Source organism: Spodoptera frugiperda, chromosome 30, assembly GCF_023101765.2.
Source record: "Spodoptera frugiperda isolate SF20-4 chromosome 30, AGI-APGP_CSIRO_Sfru_2.0, whole genome shotgun sequence".
Classification (NCBI taxonomy): Eukaryota; Metazoa; Arthropoda; class Insecta; order Lepidoptera; family Noctuidae; genus Spodoptera; species Spodoptera frugiperda.
This window is the reverse complement of record NC_064241.1, coordinates 10559202-10577858: the sequence shown is the minus strand read 5'-3', so window position 1 is coordinate 10577858 and position 18657 is coordinate 10559202. Positions and strand designations below refer to the sequence as shown.

Here is an 18657-nt window from a genome sequence, read left to right as displayed (position 1 = left end):
TCGATAATACGACAAACATATTTGTAAGTTTTCTTGCCTCGTTGTGACCAAAACTTCACTAAAACAAATCTCATAACTTTGATCAATCTCACACCATATACCCTATCAATGACACCCCGCATTAAGCAAACTCAATTCATTGCATTCTTTTTGAGGTTAGAATATCAATAATCTCTGTATTGATTAATCGATCATAGGCACATAATGGAGTTTATCTAGAAATTTCATTACACCATCTTGTGTTTAAATACAAATGAAGTTTTGCAGCAAAATTATTTAGCTATTAATAGAGATAACAATGTATTTACCTTTTTTAACTAAATTTGCGGGTGGATTCCCAGCGTGTTTTCAGAAAAGGATTTGACAGTTCTTCAGTTTTGCTAACCTAGAAAAAAAAAAACTACCATACGCATTTCGTTTTACGCAATTCGTCATTTTATATGAAATGAAAGTTTCGATCAAAGTCACCCCGTGAATCAAAGTAACCCCGGTTTACCAGTAATTTATTCGTCAGTGCCCTACGCAGTCTCACGCTATTTCGGAAGTTCTTATGATATTTTGTAATCCAGTGATTACAAATTCTAATTAATTCAAACTCTATATGACTTAGGAGTTGGTCATATACAGCAACCGATCTTATTTACAGCCAAAATGAACTGTCCACAAAGAGTAATAAGTATAGGGAAACTGTAAGTATATCTCCATCAGTCTGTCTATCTGTCCGTGAACCTGAATAAGTAAACATAAACTGTAAACATGCATAATGAATACGTCACAAAAGCTCATTAAGATAAAATGGTGTTGGTGTGACAATTACCACATGGCCCATTTATTAAATGCTAGGTATCAATTGACATAGGTATATACAGTATTATGCCCATTTCTTTTTATGATTTACGTAACCAAATACTTTATTTACCTTTAGAAAAATGCCAATTAGCGCGTGTCTACAAAGAGAAAGGAAAAGTATAAATTGTATGGGATTGACGTAAATATTGACATTAGTCCATGTCATTCCCATACATTGAGTTTTCTAGCTATCTCTGTAGGCAAGTAAAGTGACATTTGGCTTTACAGGCTCAGAGAAGAGAAGTTCAGTGACATACACACTTACAGAAGAATTATATATATAAAGATGAATGAATGAATGAATGAATGAGATTGTTATAAACGTAAGAGTAGACAAATATAATCAGAAAGCTCAGAACTGCTAAGCTATCGGGAGTTATACGTGTTATTGTGAGTCAACCATAAAAGATAGACATTTGCTGTCGTTGAATATTTTTTAAACAATTTTAAGGAGAACATTTCCGTCATACATGATTTCTGTGTAGCTTTAACCATTAAGGCTGCACACGCGACGGAAGCTTAAAAAATGGAGTAAGTTCTCCTGTTTTCCCAACATTTCTCTTCACTGCTCTGCTCCTATTGATCGTAGCGTGATGAAAAGTATACTATAGAAGAACAATTGTACCAAGTTTGGTTGAAATCTGTCGAGTAGTTTTTATTTCTATAAAGAACATACAGACAGACAGACAGACAGACAGACAGACAGACAAAAAAATTTCCGATTGCATTTTTGGCGTCAGTATCGATCACTAATCACCCGCTGATAGTTATTTTGGAAATATATTTCATGTACAGAATTGACCTCTCTACAGATTTATTATAAGTATAGATTAAACACCGACTGAACAAGATATCAAAGGTGTAAAGTAAAAAGAGGACTTGGTAAAAGTTACGAGGTGTCTGGGAACCACTGGATGCAGGTCTGTCTGCAAAGCATTGAGGGGAAGCTTATCTTTAGCAGAGGACGTCTTGAGACTGATTTATTGAATATGGCATATTCAGTAAATCAGTCAGGGATGGACAACCATTGGCACGCGTGCCATTCATGAATCTGTCCTATGCCTGTCGCTATTTTCACATATGAATAACATTAAGGATTCAGAGTTACACAAATGACTCCAGTTCAGCGTGAATTTTTAACCGACTTCCCAAAAAGGAGGAGTTCTCAATTCGGCCGGTATTCTCAATATTATACTCAATTCTTATTATATTGATGGCACATGTAGCACCTAAAACAACATTCCCTTAAAAAAAATGGCACGTTGTCGCGTAAAGGTTCGCCATCTTTGGAATATGCTATTATTGAACTGTGTCTTGTGGCAGAAAACAACTACCTACCTAAATAAGAATGAAGTTTCATAAATAAGCAGATTGGCGTTACCCGTATATCAGTGAACTTTTGTTTTACAATTTTATTTTTTTCTATATCAAAAGGATTGTTTCTTTGATAGCTGCACCGGTCTTCCCCTCACTGGGATTGTCGGATGTCGGTTTTTCACATCGTCAGTGTCAGCAAGCACGCTGGAAGCGCGCTTACCACCTTTTTCTATTGTTTCCAAAACAAATAGCGCCGTGCAGGAGCCGTGCTTGTTAAGTATGTTATGGCCTTAAGTATTTAGTGGTATGTCAAAGGAATGATTCACGCTGTGAGGCAATTAATTTTCCACGCAATGTAGGTCAGTTTGTCAACCATTTGTTTTTTAACACTAGTAAGGTATTTGGATTAGATAAGTAATCGTTTCCAATGTCAGTGTCCTGTATAATGGATTAGTGGAAAATATATGTGGATGAGGTTAAATGATTATTTTGTATAGTGCGCCTAGTCTACAGGTTGTTTCATTTATTTTGTTATGTTTTCCTTGGAGAACAAGTAAATGTTTATAATAACATGTTATGTTTTGTTATACAGATGTTTATTTATATTTGGTGCTTACTGCGTTAACATCCTGACAATAAGTCAGCACTTTGTCAAGGTTTCTCCAAAGTATCCAATCTATCCAATCTAGCATAAAACACACGAATTATTCGAACCAGATTACCGCGTTCAAACAAATCAACAAACTCTTTAGTCTTAAAATGAGGAAACAAGACGATAATAAATTCACAATTTTTTGTTTTTAAATAATTAGAATTTTATTATGTAAATCAGTAACTATAAGTACCACAGCTGGGCCAATATATCGCGACGTAGGTACCCGCTACTACAGCTTATATAAGACATCTGTTTTGACAACATTCCATCAGTAGATACGTGAAGAACATTCGTTCATCATCATTTTATCTTGGAAAAGGATCAGGATTCCAAAATGCGTTGGATTTTCATAGTTATGTTTGTATTTATTTTATTTAATCAATTGATTTTGCGGGCTACAGCAGATTGTGGACAAAACGGAGACGAAGTGAGTATTACAGAACCTTGAAGGCTAAATATACATAACTGGGGGTCTACTCCAATTCAACGAAAAACGAAGTTTCGTCCGAAACTTCGCAAATTTCGTACTACAATTCCATTTATTGCGAACCTTTGTTAACAAAAATGAACGAATGAAATGAAGATAAATAAACAGATTTTGATATGAAATTAAAAATAAAACGTTATTTTAAGTAATTTCATTAGTAAATAGTAGGCCCCCTGTTTTTTTCTAAAGAAACCATTGAACGCAATCAAGCGAAAAATCAAGTTTAAACTAGGTATAAAGAGGTCTATTTACTTTCCGTCAATGTACTTGTATATGAACAATTTCAAGTTGAGAACAACAATCACAACACTAAAAACTTACTGAGAAAATACTGACTATTGCCGGCCTCATCTGGTTATTTAAGAGATTGACGTGTAAAAGTGTTACATTGTAACCTATTTGCAAAATAAATATCAATTATCATATTTATTATTAATTTTTTGGATAAATCAATATCAAATTCATTCGTAAAATTGTCCATCACAGCTTCCAACTGTACTGACCCATATGATGTTATTAGAGGAATCCTGTGTTTAGCAGGAGACGACTTTTGCCAGTAAATGACGCCATAGTTTTCTATAATTCTTACCATTCTCCTATTTCAGTGTGCAGACGATGACGATTGCTGTGAGAACCACTTTTGTGTCCTAGATTTCAACCGATGTCAGAAAGTTCTGTAAGAACTACCCAGAGTTATACCCACAGTAGATTTTAGACATGTAGACACGATTTTATTTTTTGTTTCTTAAATAAAATGTTTCGTTTTACTTTGTTTAAAATGTTTTGTTTTACTTTTGTCCCCCTACCTTTTATCTATCGAATCCTTGTCTATCCATTTACCAATAAAAATACATAAAGTAGCGGTGTTCCATTCCACGTCGCAATACAACCATTCTACATCTACATCTGCAAGACAAAAAAAGGGGACCGTGTGAAAATGTCGTGTATTTAAATCGATGACCGATTTATTACCGATATAAATTACCAAAAAGCTCCTTATTATTGCTCGTCGCTGGAAATCATCGACGATAGAGTAAAGTGATGTATTACAGTCTAATAGAGGAATTTAATATTAACGTAAAAGTTCGCGGTATAATACGTGTAACTACCACACAATAACAACTTTTACATGTAAAAATGTGATGCCGGATATCTGAAGGGAACGGGAATTCGGTTCCGGACAACGATAGTTTTATACCAGAGAAAGGACATGGAATAGTTTTTAAAACTGAAACTTCACGGGAACGGGCATTATTTTTAAGGTTTATTATATTTAATCACGAAAATTCATTTCACTGTAAATATAGCTTACCTAAGTACTTACTGAATTAATTCTAATGAGATTTGTTACAGTCATAGAATATTCATACCTTGGAAAATCATAAACTCAAATTCTGCCAGAATTTAAATGAGGGCGAAATCGCGAGGAACATCTGGTTAGGTACTAATTAAAATAACCTCCGACGAAAGAAACTGATGGCGGTCGCTCAGGTAAAATATCCGTTTTTTTTTTAATCCAAAGAGGTTCAATTAAAGATAAATAAAACAACGTCCTGTAGGTAATATTTTCTCGTTTGTTATCGCTGGTCAATGCGGGTGCCGTTAATGTGGCTTCATCAGAAACTATATTAACTTCACCCACGAGAATTTCTTTAGTATCGAACCTTCTCTTATCCACAATGTGTCGCCTTTCTACTGTTGTACTTTTAATAGTACTTGCTCAAGTATTAACTGCTACTGTGATTAGCAGTAATGAACCAAAAGACGCTGAAGTAGATGGTGAGACATTGGACGCTGCTGCTGTGGTTCCTCTGGTCCAAACTAATTCTTTACCTGAACTAAAGAAATGCGCTGAACTAGGAGAACCTGTGAGTATTAAACGATGTTTAGAAAAGTAAGACGTACAATAATTAATCAGTAGAATACACATAAAATTGAAATTAAAAAAAAAACTGATTTGAAACTTTAAAAACTACTGACTGCACGGTTGGTGCGGTGGCTGGGCAACTGGCTGCCGCGCAACGGGTAGCGGGTTCGATTCCCGCACGGAGCAACTCTTTGTGTGATCCACAAATTGTTGTTTCGGGTCTGGGTGTCATGTGTATGTGAAAGTTAGGTAAATAGATCAGTGAATGACATATGTTTCATCAAAAAAGAAAATGGGAGTTGCTATTCATAACAATAAGTTTTGTTAAGGGCCTTGGGATTTAATTTATTTTTCTTTTTCAGTGCATTTACCACAATGACTGCTGCTCCCGTGCCTGCCTGGGCTTTGCCAAGAAATGTGTGACTTGATAGTAAACTGGATAATATTTGTTAGCTTTGGAAAATATTCATGTTTAATGTTTATTTAGAGTTTTTGTGATGTTTGACACCTGTGTTTGACACAGTCGTTTTTCAAACCATGTAAATGTAACGAGTTGTTTATTAAGCTTAAATTCTTTATGACATTACTGCCTAATAAAGTGCTATTTATATTTAATTATGTTTTATTTCTGGTGGGAGTTTGGTTTCGGAATAAGCTAACAAACCCTTTAAACCAAAAACCGAAACATAATCTCTAAAGTTGAAAAACCTGTTTCACACAAAAGGTCATGGAGTTTGACTCACCTCCTCAAACAGGAATTCCGAGCAATAGCAAAAATGCATATGTGCATTGTATTCCTGACTCCTGGCTCCTGACAAAATTCTACTTAATACATCTGAATACATAATAAACATAGAAGGGAACGTCGTATATCCGTGGGAACGAATTAAATAAACGAATAAATGTAACGTTTCAAGCTAAAGAGTTGATTTCTTACGACCAATTATTTATTTTCAACATTCAACTATTTTCGATACGAGATACTTTTTATTTATTTTACAATGTCGTATTAAGACAATAGAGTACCTGGGCCGTGTTGTTTAGTCTTGTTAATAAATTATACCCGTGGAAAAAATAAAACTATCTGGGGAAAAAAGAATAACTAAATAGATACTAAAAGAACGAAATGACTAATAAAAACACGGTACAGACAAAAACAACGTCCTGTAAGCGATGTTTACGACACCTCCGTTATCGAAGTCCATGCGGGTGCCGTTAATGCGAATGTCAGCTGACCCTATATCAGCACCCGACACATGGCTCCGTTAGTATCGTCCTGCATCTAACCACAATGCGTCGTTTCACGTCCATACTTTTGTTCCTCGCTGTGTCAACTTGCGTGACCTGCAGTTTGATCACCGATCGACTCACGAAGGATATTCTTCTACCTGATGCGGAATTAGAAGACAACAGTGCACCTGAAGCAACGCCCATTGAAGTACCACAACCAAACAGTTTCACTGAGAATGCTGGATGCGCTAAAGTCGGAGAATTTGTAAGTATAATAAAATATTTTTCCTTGTTTTGTTTTTGTTGAACATCGTGAATCGTGCGTTCAAATAGGATGTGCCAAACATGATGATGACGATGAAAGATGTGAACAAGGAAAACTTGTCTGAATAGCCTTTGTTAGGATGATTTAAAGATGTCGGAATGAATAGTTAATCTGGATAAATTGATGTAAAAGCGAACCTTGAAAAGTTGTCGTTGCATCCTTCTTTGTTTATATTAATTTATGCACAATACACTTGCATCTTTCATTGTCCTGTATCGCCGTGTTGGTACGCTGCCAAAAGCTTGTCAAGACAGAAACTAGATAATGCAGGTAGTGTGTAAATACATTTTTATTATTAAAGTAGGTAGGGAGTATTTTTGTAAATACAATAACAGTGTTCAATAAAGAACATCACAGATAAATTGCTACATCACCCAGTGGTTGCTTGACGAATTTTCAGTACCTACGTTGGGTTCTCTGATTAGTTTCAATTTTCAAGATCTTTTCGTGTTGTCTTATATTGAATATTGTCTGTTTTCTTTTTTAGTGTATGAACCACAAGGATTGCTGTTCTAACGCCTGCCATGGTTACTTGAAGAGATGTGTGTCGGCGCGAGAACTGGTAGAGGAAGAGCAGTTGAGCTAATTTTCACAATTAGCTTCATCGAGGATATGATCTAAAACATCCATGTACTTAATTTTTAAAATTATTTTGCAAATATTAAATTAATCTGTTATTACCTATTTAACTTTATAGTTGTGTTTTTCTAACACGTAGTCTGGTCTTCAGTCAACGTGTCTGGTTTTAATTTTTCGATTGAATATAACTGTGTTAACGATTAACATGAAGCCTATGCCTAAAGTACATTTTATTATGGGCCTATAACTATATAATAGGTCTTTGTATAAACTTAAAAATCGTGCCGTAAAACGACATAGTAAATTTAGCTAACATTGCCACCTATCGACAAATATGAGAACTTCGTAGGATCGCAGTGAGGTTAATTTTAGGGAATGTATAATAAGTATAGGTAAAATAAAATTATAGCTTACAAAATATATTAAGTAGATAGATGTCTACATAAGAAAAAAATACACATGGTTAAGACAACAATCTTTGCAACGTTTGTTGTTTATTGTACTTCATTCTTCCAACATAGAAATTGAAATCAGCGCCCTCTCTTCGAAAATCACAAAAGTATTTGAGAAAATAGTTAAAAATAATTCCTTTTCAGACTTTCTATTCAGATTTTCTCGCTGGATGTATGGGGTGGTTCAAGTGTGACAAATCTGGTGGGTTTTCTACACATTTCCTCATCAATCGCATGCCCTCGGCGGTGATACTCCATAGTTTGGGCTGATTTTTCTTGAAATCATTGTACCATTTTGTAACCTGTGAAGAAAAAATAGTAATTAGATAAGAACATACCTCCAGAGGTGACGAAGCACCTAGTAATCCAGTAGACATTTCAGTAAAATTCTTTATAATCTAGTGCGGACTGTGTAGTTAACGCAACGAATTCAAAGTGCTGATAGCCAGCCCGGCCCCTAATGACCGAAATCGACTCAGCTTTTGGCTGCTTTTTTTTTTGAGGGGGAAAATCATCCAATGACTTCTCCCGCCTTGGGTGAGGCGGGAGGGAGTGTCAGACTCTTACTGACTAAAAACCACCCCGTTCCTTCTCCTGCTTTGAGCCGGAACCCCGGTAACCTTTTACGTTGTCCGCAGCTCCGGAAGCTTTTGGCTGCTTGGGTCCGGGATCGAAAAGAAAAGTTGAAGGCTTTTCTGGTCCTTCAAGTAAAGCAATCTAGATCAATCCCCGGGTTAAACTTAGATAGTTAATTAGGTCCTTACGACTGCCATACTAATGCTTTTAGTTTAAGTAACAATTTAAAGAATATCAGTAATATGGTTACCAACCCTTTTATATTTAGAAAAGTCGAAATTAGTGACTTCCATAGCCATAGTGGCGTTGATGAGGGGGAAGTCGGCGATGGTAAGGTGATTGGCAGCAGCGTAGCTGGTGTTCTCACGTTCCAGGTACGTCTCGAACAAACCTAGGGCACGGTATACACGCTTCAGGCCCTCTGGAGTGTGCTCATATTTGAAATAGACTGGCATAATCTGTAACGAGACAAATTTTATGAGGTAATGGTATATAGATACATTTTAAAGAGAAAAAATATTGAAGGTGTTATTTTGCAACAATAAGGTATGCTGTATTTCGACATTCGCGTTTGCGAATGTGAATATTTGCCGATGATAATCGCGAATGTGAATGCGAATTGACTTATGAATTTGGACATCAATTTTAAATCTAATTTATGTAAACATCAAGACAGACGTGATATACCCAAAATAAAAAAGAGCCGAATATTGCCAGAAACTGGGATCATCATTGGAAATACGAATACAATACCAATCAGGAGTCCCCGCAAAACGAACGAATTTAAAACAACTTATTAAGTATTTTCAAACTAAAGCAGGGTTTTTTAAATGACATTGACAAGCTGGCCGGTATGACTTGGGTCATCGGGTGATTTATTTTCATTCTTGGATATTATCGAATGAATGCACATCACCATATACGAGGAAAGACGCCCTTTGCCTTATAACACATGCCGGTTATTATATTTTAATTTTTGCTAGATATCAAATAAGGATGACTTATGACACTTACAAAAAAACTTAAGAGCTCAGCGTAGTATGTGGTCATGGTGAACATCAGCCGATGGTTGATTATGGCCCTGGAATGTATAATGTACAAAATGTTAACGGAGAAAGAGAAGTGGGCTTTAAACTAATATTTCATTAGTTGAAACTATTTCTAAACGTGTGACTTTAGGTTACTGGAGGCCCAAACCTTTTCTAGCTCATCTTCAATCCCCAAATCCCCAAAAGGTTGGCAACGCACTTGCAACTTGTTTAGTATTGCCCATTAGGGTGCCCAATGCCCATAGGCGATATCATTTGCTTGCCATGAGGATCAGATGATTCGTCTGCTGGTCCATAAAAAAATTGAGTTATCACCTTGCTTTAGGGTCGGTCGGGTACAACGGGCTGTTCGGTTTGAATTTGTCGCAAATGTACTGCATCATGGCGACACTCTCGCTCAAGAAGAACCCATCGTCTTCCAGCACCGGCAACTCCTTTTGTGGGTTTTTCTGTAAATTGGATACAAGAACATTTATCTAACTAGGTCGATAGCTTAGGTTTAAATATTTATTGTGTGCAAATTGTTCAACAATACCCAGTAACTGTAGGTAGTACCATAATGTTAGTATCTAGGTCAGCTACCTAGGCTACGGTACTATTGACACACGATACTGGGTACAGTAGATAGCTTGTACATACAGACCTACAATCTATAAAATAAATGTCGGTGTACTTGGTTTGGTTCATTCTGAATATTATGCAATTTCTTCGCTTAATATTTCCTTCTTACATAAATAATTGGGAACCCTTTAATTTATAAAATTGTACAGTTCTCTTCGGTAATGTTGTTCTTAAGATAGCCAGATAGGTACCTAATTAGAATAGTTGAACACTTCCTGATTTTGTTACAAATGGCAAGCCGCGTCATAAAAAATATTCTGCACAAGCTAACCTCGATTCAATGTCAATGTTTTTATGATAATCTGAGCAAGTATGGGCTAAAGTTTGGATAGCAAGGTCGGTATTGTGTTCTGGTAGGTAACACTACCGGTTGCCTACATGGTGTATGTACCTGCTTTGTAGAATATAAATTCACAGGACTTGTTCTACTTGTGAATTCGAACATAAAGATATCTTTAGTTTGTTCTTCATTCAGATAAAACTCATTGATGTTTGTTCACCCGAGGGGATATTAAACGTTATCTAAATACTTATCATTCATTCTTATCACTGTGTAAATTGTTATGAAATATTTCACATTATCCAATCGTATTTAAACAAAGGTGACTTGCAGAAAAAGGTGACTATAAAAAATATTAGGTGGGAACTTATATCATACTTACAACAAAACATGCTATGGAAAATATACCAATTGCTGAATAGGCACTAGGTACCTATCATCTCATTCATGTTCATTAGATTGCTTGGATCCTAAAACTGCGATCAGCCACCAGAGGTCATGCGACAGTAGTCTCTAAATACAACTAAGTACCTACTAACTAAACCTTCGGTGATATGACTGCCAACCCCATACAGGTTACCAAGCGTGAGAATTATGGCGAACCCATATTCAAAAGGAGGTCTTATTCAGCAGTAGACATATTCTGGCTGATAGTGTTCGATTTTTATTACCTATCTCAGTTTTCTACAGTGCTAAAACACTCACCTTTCCAAATTCCTCAGTCATGTGCTCTCCATGGTAAAAGCTAACGTTGACAATCTCGAAGGGTACCTCCAACGCCTCCAGGGTTTGCCTGCATGAGAGGGATGGCGGCCCATCTTCCAAGTAGTACAGTTTTAGGACCATTGTGCTGAAATAGATTAGGCAACTTAATAGCAATTATTTTTTGTATATTTTACAGAATCGTAAGAAAAGTAGTTAAAGTATTATAGAGGAAATATCTTCGCAGATTAAAACTCAACTGTTGATACATTGAACAGTGAAGGGGGCTAAAATAAAAAGGTATGCGGTTTGAGTTCAAATTGACATCAAGGACAAATTAGTATTCAAACGTATACACTTCCTACGCGGGTAGATGCGTTAGTAAGACTTCTGCGATAGATCTTGCACGCAAACCTTACCTACTTGCAAATTCAAAACAAAGAGTTTTGATCGTTATTAAAATTGAAAAAAAAACAAACGCTTAATTTGTCTGATAAAAAAAAATTTCGAATGTATCTAGTATGTAGGTACCTACCAATGTATAGGTACGTACCTGTACCTACCTATGTATATGTGTACGAGTTTAATAAGTACTCTTTAATGCCATAGGACTATAGGACGCCTGGTAATGAATAATCTACCTGCAGTCTGTATTACACAAATACATTATTATGGCTATACGACTATCTGGTATGTATATCCTTGAATCCTTTATAGTAGAAAGAGAAACGAGAAACCTAACTTTCCCGCACTACTCAGTAAGTAATCATTTCATCAATCATCGCTCAATATGATTTTTAAATCGAACATAGTCTTGCTACTAAACAATATCTTGCAAAAATCTTAGTGCGGTTAATACAAGCACAGTGAGAGAAAGTCTAGTTAGCTTGAAGAACCGTTATCAACATATCGAATTAATAAGAATTAAAATAATATTATAAACGCACATACCAGTTCTATCAGTACCGTGGGTCGTGTGCGGCGTTTGACACAGCAATGAATTGAATGTTTGTGGGAGGGTCGAGATACGAAACGCCGTCTTTCACTTGTTATGTATTGAATGTAATTATATACTAAGGTATATCGCTAGCGGTTAGAAACACTAGCCTATACGACCTATCTCACTATGGCGTCGAATTTCGCTTATCCAATTTTATATACTTGCAGGAATGCCTAGTGATACTAAGAAGCCGGATGCTAAAATCAGACCATGCTGAAATCTTACCTAGTTACGTTTATTTTTAAATGTTTTGCAGATAAGATTAGGCAATGACAATTATATTTTCACTCGGTACAACATGTTGCCGTCAAAATATTGATAATAATTTATTGGGGATTAAGATTTAGGTATTATGGGCTGGGTACCTATCAATGTGCGTAACAGCAACAATATTTTCACATAAGAAAATTAATGTGGCATTAATTAAAATTAATAAATTAACCAAGTAACGAAATATTCCATGAAAATAATATGAATAAAAATAAAGACAGGTAGTAGGTACATTGGAGGTAGTACCTCCTTACTCCTTAAGAATGGTCGTGATCGTGAACAGAAAAGAAAATAATTTAATTTACGTTTCTGTAATTTAACAAAACCACATAATTATAGTTTTGATTGAAGTTAGGAGCCAACCCTGCGATGCCTGTAGAGTATACGAGAGGCGATTTCCATAATCTCAATGAGTTGAATTAAAAATAATAAAATAGACTACATAGGTACCCAAACTTGTAATACACATTGAAAAGTTCTTTAATTGTGTAAAAACTACGATTGTTTAATTCATAAGTTATGTAGACATGTTGTGCAAAATATTTGACACGAATTCCAACACAACGATTAAGGACCCTACAACCCCTCATCTTCAGGAAATCCTGCTACACTGGTCTCGTTGGCTGAGTACCATTGTTTTCTTTCTATGTGTGCCCCTGGCACAAGATTACATTGAGAGTAATTAGCTGGAACATTAAAATATTAGATAGTTTGTTTTTTGGCTTCTTCAATAACCGAGTGAACGAAGGGTTAACTAACAGCAATTTTCGTAATGCACGCCGAGGTCTCGGGACTTCCTCGACGTTGTTATAAATACTAGTAGGCACAGTTAAAGTTGAATTTATAATCTTAAGTTTTCTCCAAACACAAAATGCTGTTAAAGCTGAACTATATTTATGTTTTGCTCCCAACTATTATGTTAAAAAGTATTGCGACGATACCTGTACAATCCGCTGGTGAGTTTGTAGAAGAGAACCTGCGCGTCCGAGTGCGGCGACAAGACGGGTACGTGTACGACAAGCCCAGTGTATCATTTGACCTGCCGCAGAGGTCTACTCCGGCACCTACTCAAGCACCGAATGTTGACAGGACGCTGACGCAGACAATGTATTACGCGTATCCAGTGCCGGCCGGCGGAGACACCGTGAACATTGGACAAACTTCGAAGAGCACAGCTACCACTGCCACAGCTGGATCGTCGGGTACAGGTGGAGGTGGGGGATACAACTACGGGTCCTCTGGTACTGGAAGCGCAGCCGGTGGCTACGATTATAGTTCTCAAACATCTGGAACTCAAGTCAACAGTGGTTCTCAGGTCTCAACAGGATCACAGACCACTACAACTGGAAGTCAAACTGCCACTAACACTGGTACTTCTCAATCTAGTTCTGGGTACGGTAACAATGTTCCGTCACCTACTCTTTCTCCGACTCTTCAGGGTTCTTCAGACGTATCCACAAGCGCACCAAAATATTTACCTCCCACTGAAAGTGGTACATCTGGAGGAAGTGCTACCACTGGTGGCAGTGTGAGCATTGGGGGTGTCTCTATTAATTCCGGTTCTGGACAAGGATACGCTGGTACTACTTCGGTTCAAGCTGGTTCAGTGGGAACTCCATCTGATAAGTACTTGCCACCATTAGGTACTTCAACATCTGGAGCTTCTGGTACATCGATCGGAGGCACCGTCACTGGTACGACGGCAGGCATTCAAACTAACGCAGGTGGTTCGGTATCTATTCCAAGTGCCTCATATTTGCCACCCAATTCATCTGCACCATCAGCATCTCCTGCAGGAGCTCCTAGCCCTCAACCAGCTCCAGCGCCACAAACTGGTTACATACCACCAGCAAGAACTAATTCTGGAACAGGAACAGTATCAACTCCAGCATCGGGATACTTACCCCCGTCGTTTTTTTAGACTAAGACTTACAAAATTACAATAAATACGTAAATAAATATGTGAATTGAATTCATCGTATTCGTTTTATATAGGTACTTATTAAATAATACTATTAGATAAACATTTCACAGTCTAGTTAAACCTTACAATAAAAATTAGTAAATCCATCTTTAATTGTGTTACACATGTTACAAAAATATGGTGTAATTGATTTTTTCAATCACATATTTTTATTTCATAATATTTAAATGGGTTACGCAATTTTTTTCAAAATAACGCAACGAGATTGTCTGATTTGATGCTGATAAAAATAATTTTATATTGGTCCCAGTGGTAAGGAATTAAGCATGCGTCTTTAATGTAAACAAAAGATTTAACGTGGTTGTTATCCTAAGATTAAAATTAATTACTTCTTAAAACTTTAAGGCCTATGCGAACATTGCGAACCCATGCGAGTATTTCTGACCGCGGGCGATAATAGTAAAAAACGCATGGTTAGAGTTACGAGTATGTCCAGATTTTCATAAAACCAATCGATATTGTAGTTTTGATACAATAATAGGAATATAATAGACAAAAAAAAATGATTTAATAAAAGTTAAAATGAATATTTTTTCTATATTTTACAACCATGTTTGACTTTACACAGAAACGAAACGTATACCATCAGTCAGTCAAACGTCAAAGGAACTTTAATGTAAAACGTCATAACGTCATACAAAAATAGCATCAAAGATGAAAGTTATTTTTAATATTTCTTAAAAATCGAATTTTGAAATATTGTACCATACTTTGGGATGATCTATTTTAGCCAAATGCAGAGTATTACTTTTTGATGAGTATTTTACTATGTGGCTTTTGTGTGCGTTTGGATAAAAATTTACATAAGTTACTTATGTTTTTACCAAAGCAAACATTAACATTTTCTCGAATAGGAAGCAAGGTAAACCTGAGGTAATTATATGTATTACTCTACCAATTGTATTATCATTTATTTGTATTCCTAAACTTGATTTTAAATACGTATTACGGTTGTTCAAGGTTCATGACCTTACTGGGTTAATTAATATTCTTTGTCCTGTTATTTATATTTAATACAATTTAAATGGTAACTAGACGTCAGCTAGTGAACATGTGGTGTCTAAGTAACAGTGTATACTAATAGTGTTGGTGTAAAGCATACGATCCGTCGCATGTTTCCAGAAGTGCGGGGCCGCGCTCTGCTGCCGACCATGGTGCAACTTGACGTTACGGGTGCCCCTCTATACCCAAGCACTCTCACCTTAAACGACCTACCTAATGAAATACTTATTTATATATTTTCAATGGTGGATTTTGAATCATTATTGGCAGTTGCTAAAGTTTGTATGAGATGGCAACAACTCTGCCTGACTCCCTGCGTTTGGGATAAAACACGCCTCATAGTATGTATGAAGAACTATGTGAGGATAAGTGAAAACATAGTGCCTTTTGTCGCCAAGTATGTGAAGAATGTTAAACTACAGTATTTCAAGTTGTATTCTCAAGTGAGGGCTTCCTTAATAAGCTACTGCCCCAATCTGACTCATTTAGAAATAAGTATATCTCAAGTAGACAGCTGTATCTTTGATGATCTAGGTTGCTGGCCAAACCTAAAGTTCTTGAGCTTTCGGAACTCATTAATAGTGAAAAATCCTGAAAATGCAAATGGTAACTTTGTTTACCATTTGCCATTTGACAAGTTGAAGAATCTGGAAACTCTTGTATTGTCAAATTTTGCCCTAACACATGATAGCCTCTACAAAATGTTACAATGCTCCAATTTAGTCAGTATTAGTATGGAAAAGATGAAGAATATTCCAGCTGATTTCCTCGAGTCTCTCTTGAGAACTAAACAAACAACTCTGAGAGCATTACATATTTATGGAGACACTCTGAATGATGATATAATGCGTCACATATCTAATTGTAAAGCATTGCAAGTATTACACATCATGACATGTAAAACTCTCTTTGATTCAAGTTTATTGCACTTGTATAGACTAAAGAATATGCACTCACTTAAATTACGACATGGTTACTTCTCAACTAGTGCCCTTCTTGCATATTTTACCAATAACTCATTTCAAAATTTGACTTACCTGAGTCTCTCTCGTTGTCTCCATGTGACCATGCAAGTAGCAAAAGCCATTAAAACAAGTGCACCCAACCTACAGGAGCTATCATTCTATCTATGTCCATTTATAATAGCTCGCAACTTTGACAGGTCAGAACTAGAGAAAATGTTTCAAATACAGTTGTTACTTGATTGACTTAGTTGTGATTATATTGAAGGCAGCATAGATGTCCGTCCAACTTACATGTAATATTTATTTAAATTGTAACTACACCACTGTGACTCTATGATGGCAGCTGTCCTCACTGAGGGACATGCTGCATCATTGTTTTAAATAAATTTCATCAGTAAAGTTGTGAAAATAATACATACATACCATAATAATATTGAATGTGATTTAACATCATACGAATTGGTAAATCATTATATGTGATGATGATTTTAAATATATCTCTTATATAATAAATAGTAATTATACTAGTTTGTAGGTTGTGTTGTGGTGTATGTATCAACTAATAATTTATTTTAAACAATCTTCAGTATTTAAAAAAATTAAGAAGTATTACATAACTTTTAGATACATCTACATAGTAGATTTAATTGTATCAAAGTTTCAGTACATAGCTTTGGGATGATTGTTTTAAACATGGCTTTGTCTGATATGAAAGGTATCTAAGGTAAGCTATGGACTGAAGCTTGAAGTACAAAAGGTATTACATCTTTGATTAAATAACCAATCTGTTTAGATTGTGCACTTCCAAATATTTGACACTTGTAATAATTAAATGTGTTGGAACATCCATATTTAATTGAAGATGTAGTAACCTTAGAATGTGTTGACATGATACATAATAAAAATGTTCATTTTCCGCCTTTCTGTTTAGGAATCATAGTCAATTACACATAATGAAGTGCCTTAACAGTTTTACTAGTATTGGTGACTGTTTTCATATGAGGAGATTCCTTCGACAGACAGCGAAAATATTTCAATGAAATTAGAACAATATATCGTCCTCAAAATCATATACACAAGTTGCAATTTTTACATCAACTCAGTTTTAATGGCTATTTAATTTTAGTACTTGAATGTCGTTAAACTTTATTTTTGTTTGCTGAGTCAAGTTTTTGTAATTTTTTAAGTAAATAGTTATATCATGTTATTATAATAAAAAATATGAAAACATAAGTGACAAAATCGAATATTTTTTTCGAATTACTATGTCTATTGGTACCTTTTATTACTTATTTAATTCAATTATTTTTACGTTTATTGTAAAAATGTCCGAGTGTCATTTTTAGACTATAAAACATTGTAAATTCAATTTTATTGGTTGAAAAAATACGAATTAACTATAAATTGTATGTCTACTTATATGAAATGTGATTTTGATAGTTAATTATTTTGTTTGTGCTGTTTTATTGTACGCGAATAATAAAATATATTTTGAACAGCATTCCTTGTTTTCAATGGTACTTAATTTACCATGTTTGATGCTCTCACACCAAACTTAATACCTATTAATTATGCTAACGTATTCATTGTGTGTCGATGTCATTACAAACGCGTTATCAATGGGTTTTAAATTGAATTTAAAGCTTATATTAATGGGGTCTCTAATTTGTGGGTTACAAGTGTACATTATCATTAGGAATTTTACAAAATACAATAACTACTTGTTGTGAAGCTTTTCACAATGAGGTTAAATGCAGTCACTTGGTCAATAACTACGCCTCTCTATCACGTAAAAAATCACGCCTGATTGTAATAAAACTGGCTTCTTAAGTTATTAAGATTAGTAATTACTATTGCTAATGATTGTAGATACTATAACGTGTGTCAATAACGCCGCCGATAAGCGACTGATAAGATACTACCGATCGAGTGTACCTCATAACCTGTATTGGTAGTTTACATTGCCTATTTGTTTCACCTATTTGATGAACGCCCAAACTATAAATTAAATATGCAAAATGTGAGCATTTGGGTCTTACTTAGATAGTTGTAAAGTGCTTTAAGAATTAAAGAATTAAGATAGAAGCTACACGATAGCACTTCTATCCCCATCAAATAGATGGGTGGCTGGCCACAACTTTGCGTTGCGTCGTAACTTTCAGCCTTGCATAGCAAAACTGTAGAATGAACTGTCGTCGGCGGTATTTCCGAACCGATACGACCTGCAAACATTCAAGAAAAGAGCGTACTCTTTTTTAAAAAGTCAGCAACGCACCTATGACTCCTGCGGCGCTGATCGCTTACCATCAGGTGATCCGTCTGCTTGTTTGCCTCTTATTCCATAAAAAAGCAAAAAATATATATATTCATTTAAAAAAAAGTCTGTCAAAGCCTGTTCTACAAATTAAATTTATCATCATTACAGTTCAGGAGTGGATGTCTTGTGT

At 35.6% G+C, this 18657-nt stretch overlaps 4 protein-coding genes across 7 annotated transcripts; 3 read left to right on the top strand and 1 right to left on the bottom strand.

Annotated features, from left to right (window-relative positions):
- The first annotated feature begins 6359 nt into the window (after positions 1-6359).
- LOC118269854 (uncharacterized) lies at positions 6360-7424 on the top strand. Its single transcript, XM_035585190.1, has 2 exons — positions 6360-6670; positions 7218-7424. Exons 1-2 carry the CDS (start codon positions 6467-6469, stop codon positions 7314-7316), a joined length of 303 nt encoding a protein of 100 aa, XP_035441083.1. The 5' UTR covers positions 6360-6466; the 3' UTR covers positions 7317-7424.
- A 283-nt stretch (positions 7425-7707) lies between these two features.
- LOC118269853 (glutathione S-transferase 1-1) lies at positions 7708-12121 on the bottom strand. The gene is made up of 6 exons (XM_035585189.2): positions 11941-12121; positions 10993-11137; positions 9702-9835; positions 9352-9418; positions 8592-8795; positions 7708-8063 (listed from the first exon to the last, which is right to left on the bottom strand). Exons 2-6 carry the CDS (start codon positions 11131-11133, stop codon positions 7911-7913), a joined length of 699 nt encoding a protein of 232 aa, XP_035441082.1. The 5' UTR covers positions 11134-11137; positions 11941-12121; the 3' UTR covers positions 7708-7910.
- Positions 12122-12504: 383 nt separating this feature from the next.
- Positions 12505-14231, top strand: LOC118269852 (protein rtoA-like). 2 transcript variants are annotated; one of them, XM_035585188.2, is made up of 2 exons: positions 12505-13264; positions 13349-14231. In XM_035585188.2, the coding sequence occupies exons 1-2, from the start codon at positions 13131-13133 to the stop codon at positions 14178-14180; spliced, it is 966 nt and encodes a 321-aa protein (XP_035441081.1). In that variant the 5' UTR covers positions 12505-13130; the 3' UTR covers positions 14181-14231. The 2 variants fall into 2 exon arrangements, with proteins under 2 accessions (XP_035441081.1, XP_050562684.1); XM_050706727.1 differs by having other exon boundaries at positions 12505-14231.
- A 610-nt stretch (positions 14232-14841) lies between these two features.
- Positions 14842-17711, top strand: LOC118269830 (F-box/LRR-repeat protein fbxl-1). Of its 3 annotated transcripts, none has more exons than XM_035585160.2 (2): positions 14842-15105; positions 15366-17711. In XM_035585160.2, exon 2 carries the CDS (start codon positions 15395-15397, stop codon positions 16451-16453), a length of 1059 nt encoding a protein of 352 aa, XP_035441053.1. In that variant the 5' UTR covers positions 14842-15105; positions 15366-15394; the 3' UTR covers positions 16454-17711. The 3 variants fall into 3 exon arrangements, with proteins under 3 accessions (XP_035441053.1, XP_035441052.1, XP_035441051.1); XM_035585159.2 differs by having other exon boundaries at positions 14842-15116; positions 15369-17711; XM_035585158.2 differs by having other exon boundaries at positions 14843-15116.
- The last annotated feature ends 946 nt before the right edge of the window (positions 17712-18657 follow it).

Bases quoted from the DNA above. Each gene is read 5' to 3' on its own strand.
- LOC118269854 (XM_035585190.1), top strand. From the start codon at position 6,467: ATGCGTCGTTTCACGTCCATACTTTTGTTCCTCGCTGTGTCAACTTGC. The intron at 6,671-7,217 runs GTAAGTATAATA...TTTCTTTTTTAG, and splicing joins GCGCTAAAGTCGGAGAATTT to TGTATGAACCACAAGGATTG.
- LOC118269853 (XM_035585189.2), bottom strand. From the start codon at position 11,133: ATGGTCCTAAAACTGTACTACTTGGAAGATGGGCCGCCATCCCTCTCA. The intron at 8,796-9,351 runs GTAAGTGTCATA...GTCTCGTTACAG, and splicing joins CTGAGCTCTTAAGTTTTTTT to ATTATGCCAGTCTATTTCAA. The intron at 8,064-8,591 runs GTTGGTAACCAT...TTTTCTTCACAG, and splicing joins ACTTTTCTAAATATAAAAGG to GTTACAAAATGGTACAATGA.
- LOC118269852 (XM_050706727.1), top strand. From the start codon at position 13,131: ATGCTGTTAAAGCTGAACTATATTTATGTTTTGCTCCCAACTATTATG.
- LOC118269830 (XM_035585160.2), top strand. From the start codon at position 15,395: ATGGTGCAACTTGACGTTACGGGTGCCCCTCTATACCCAAGCACTCTC.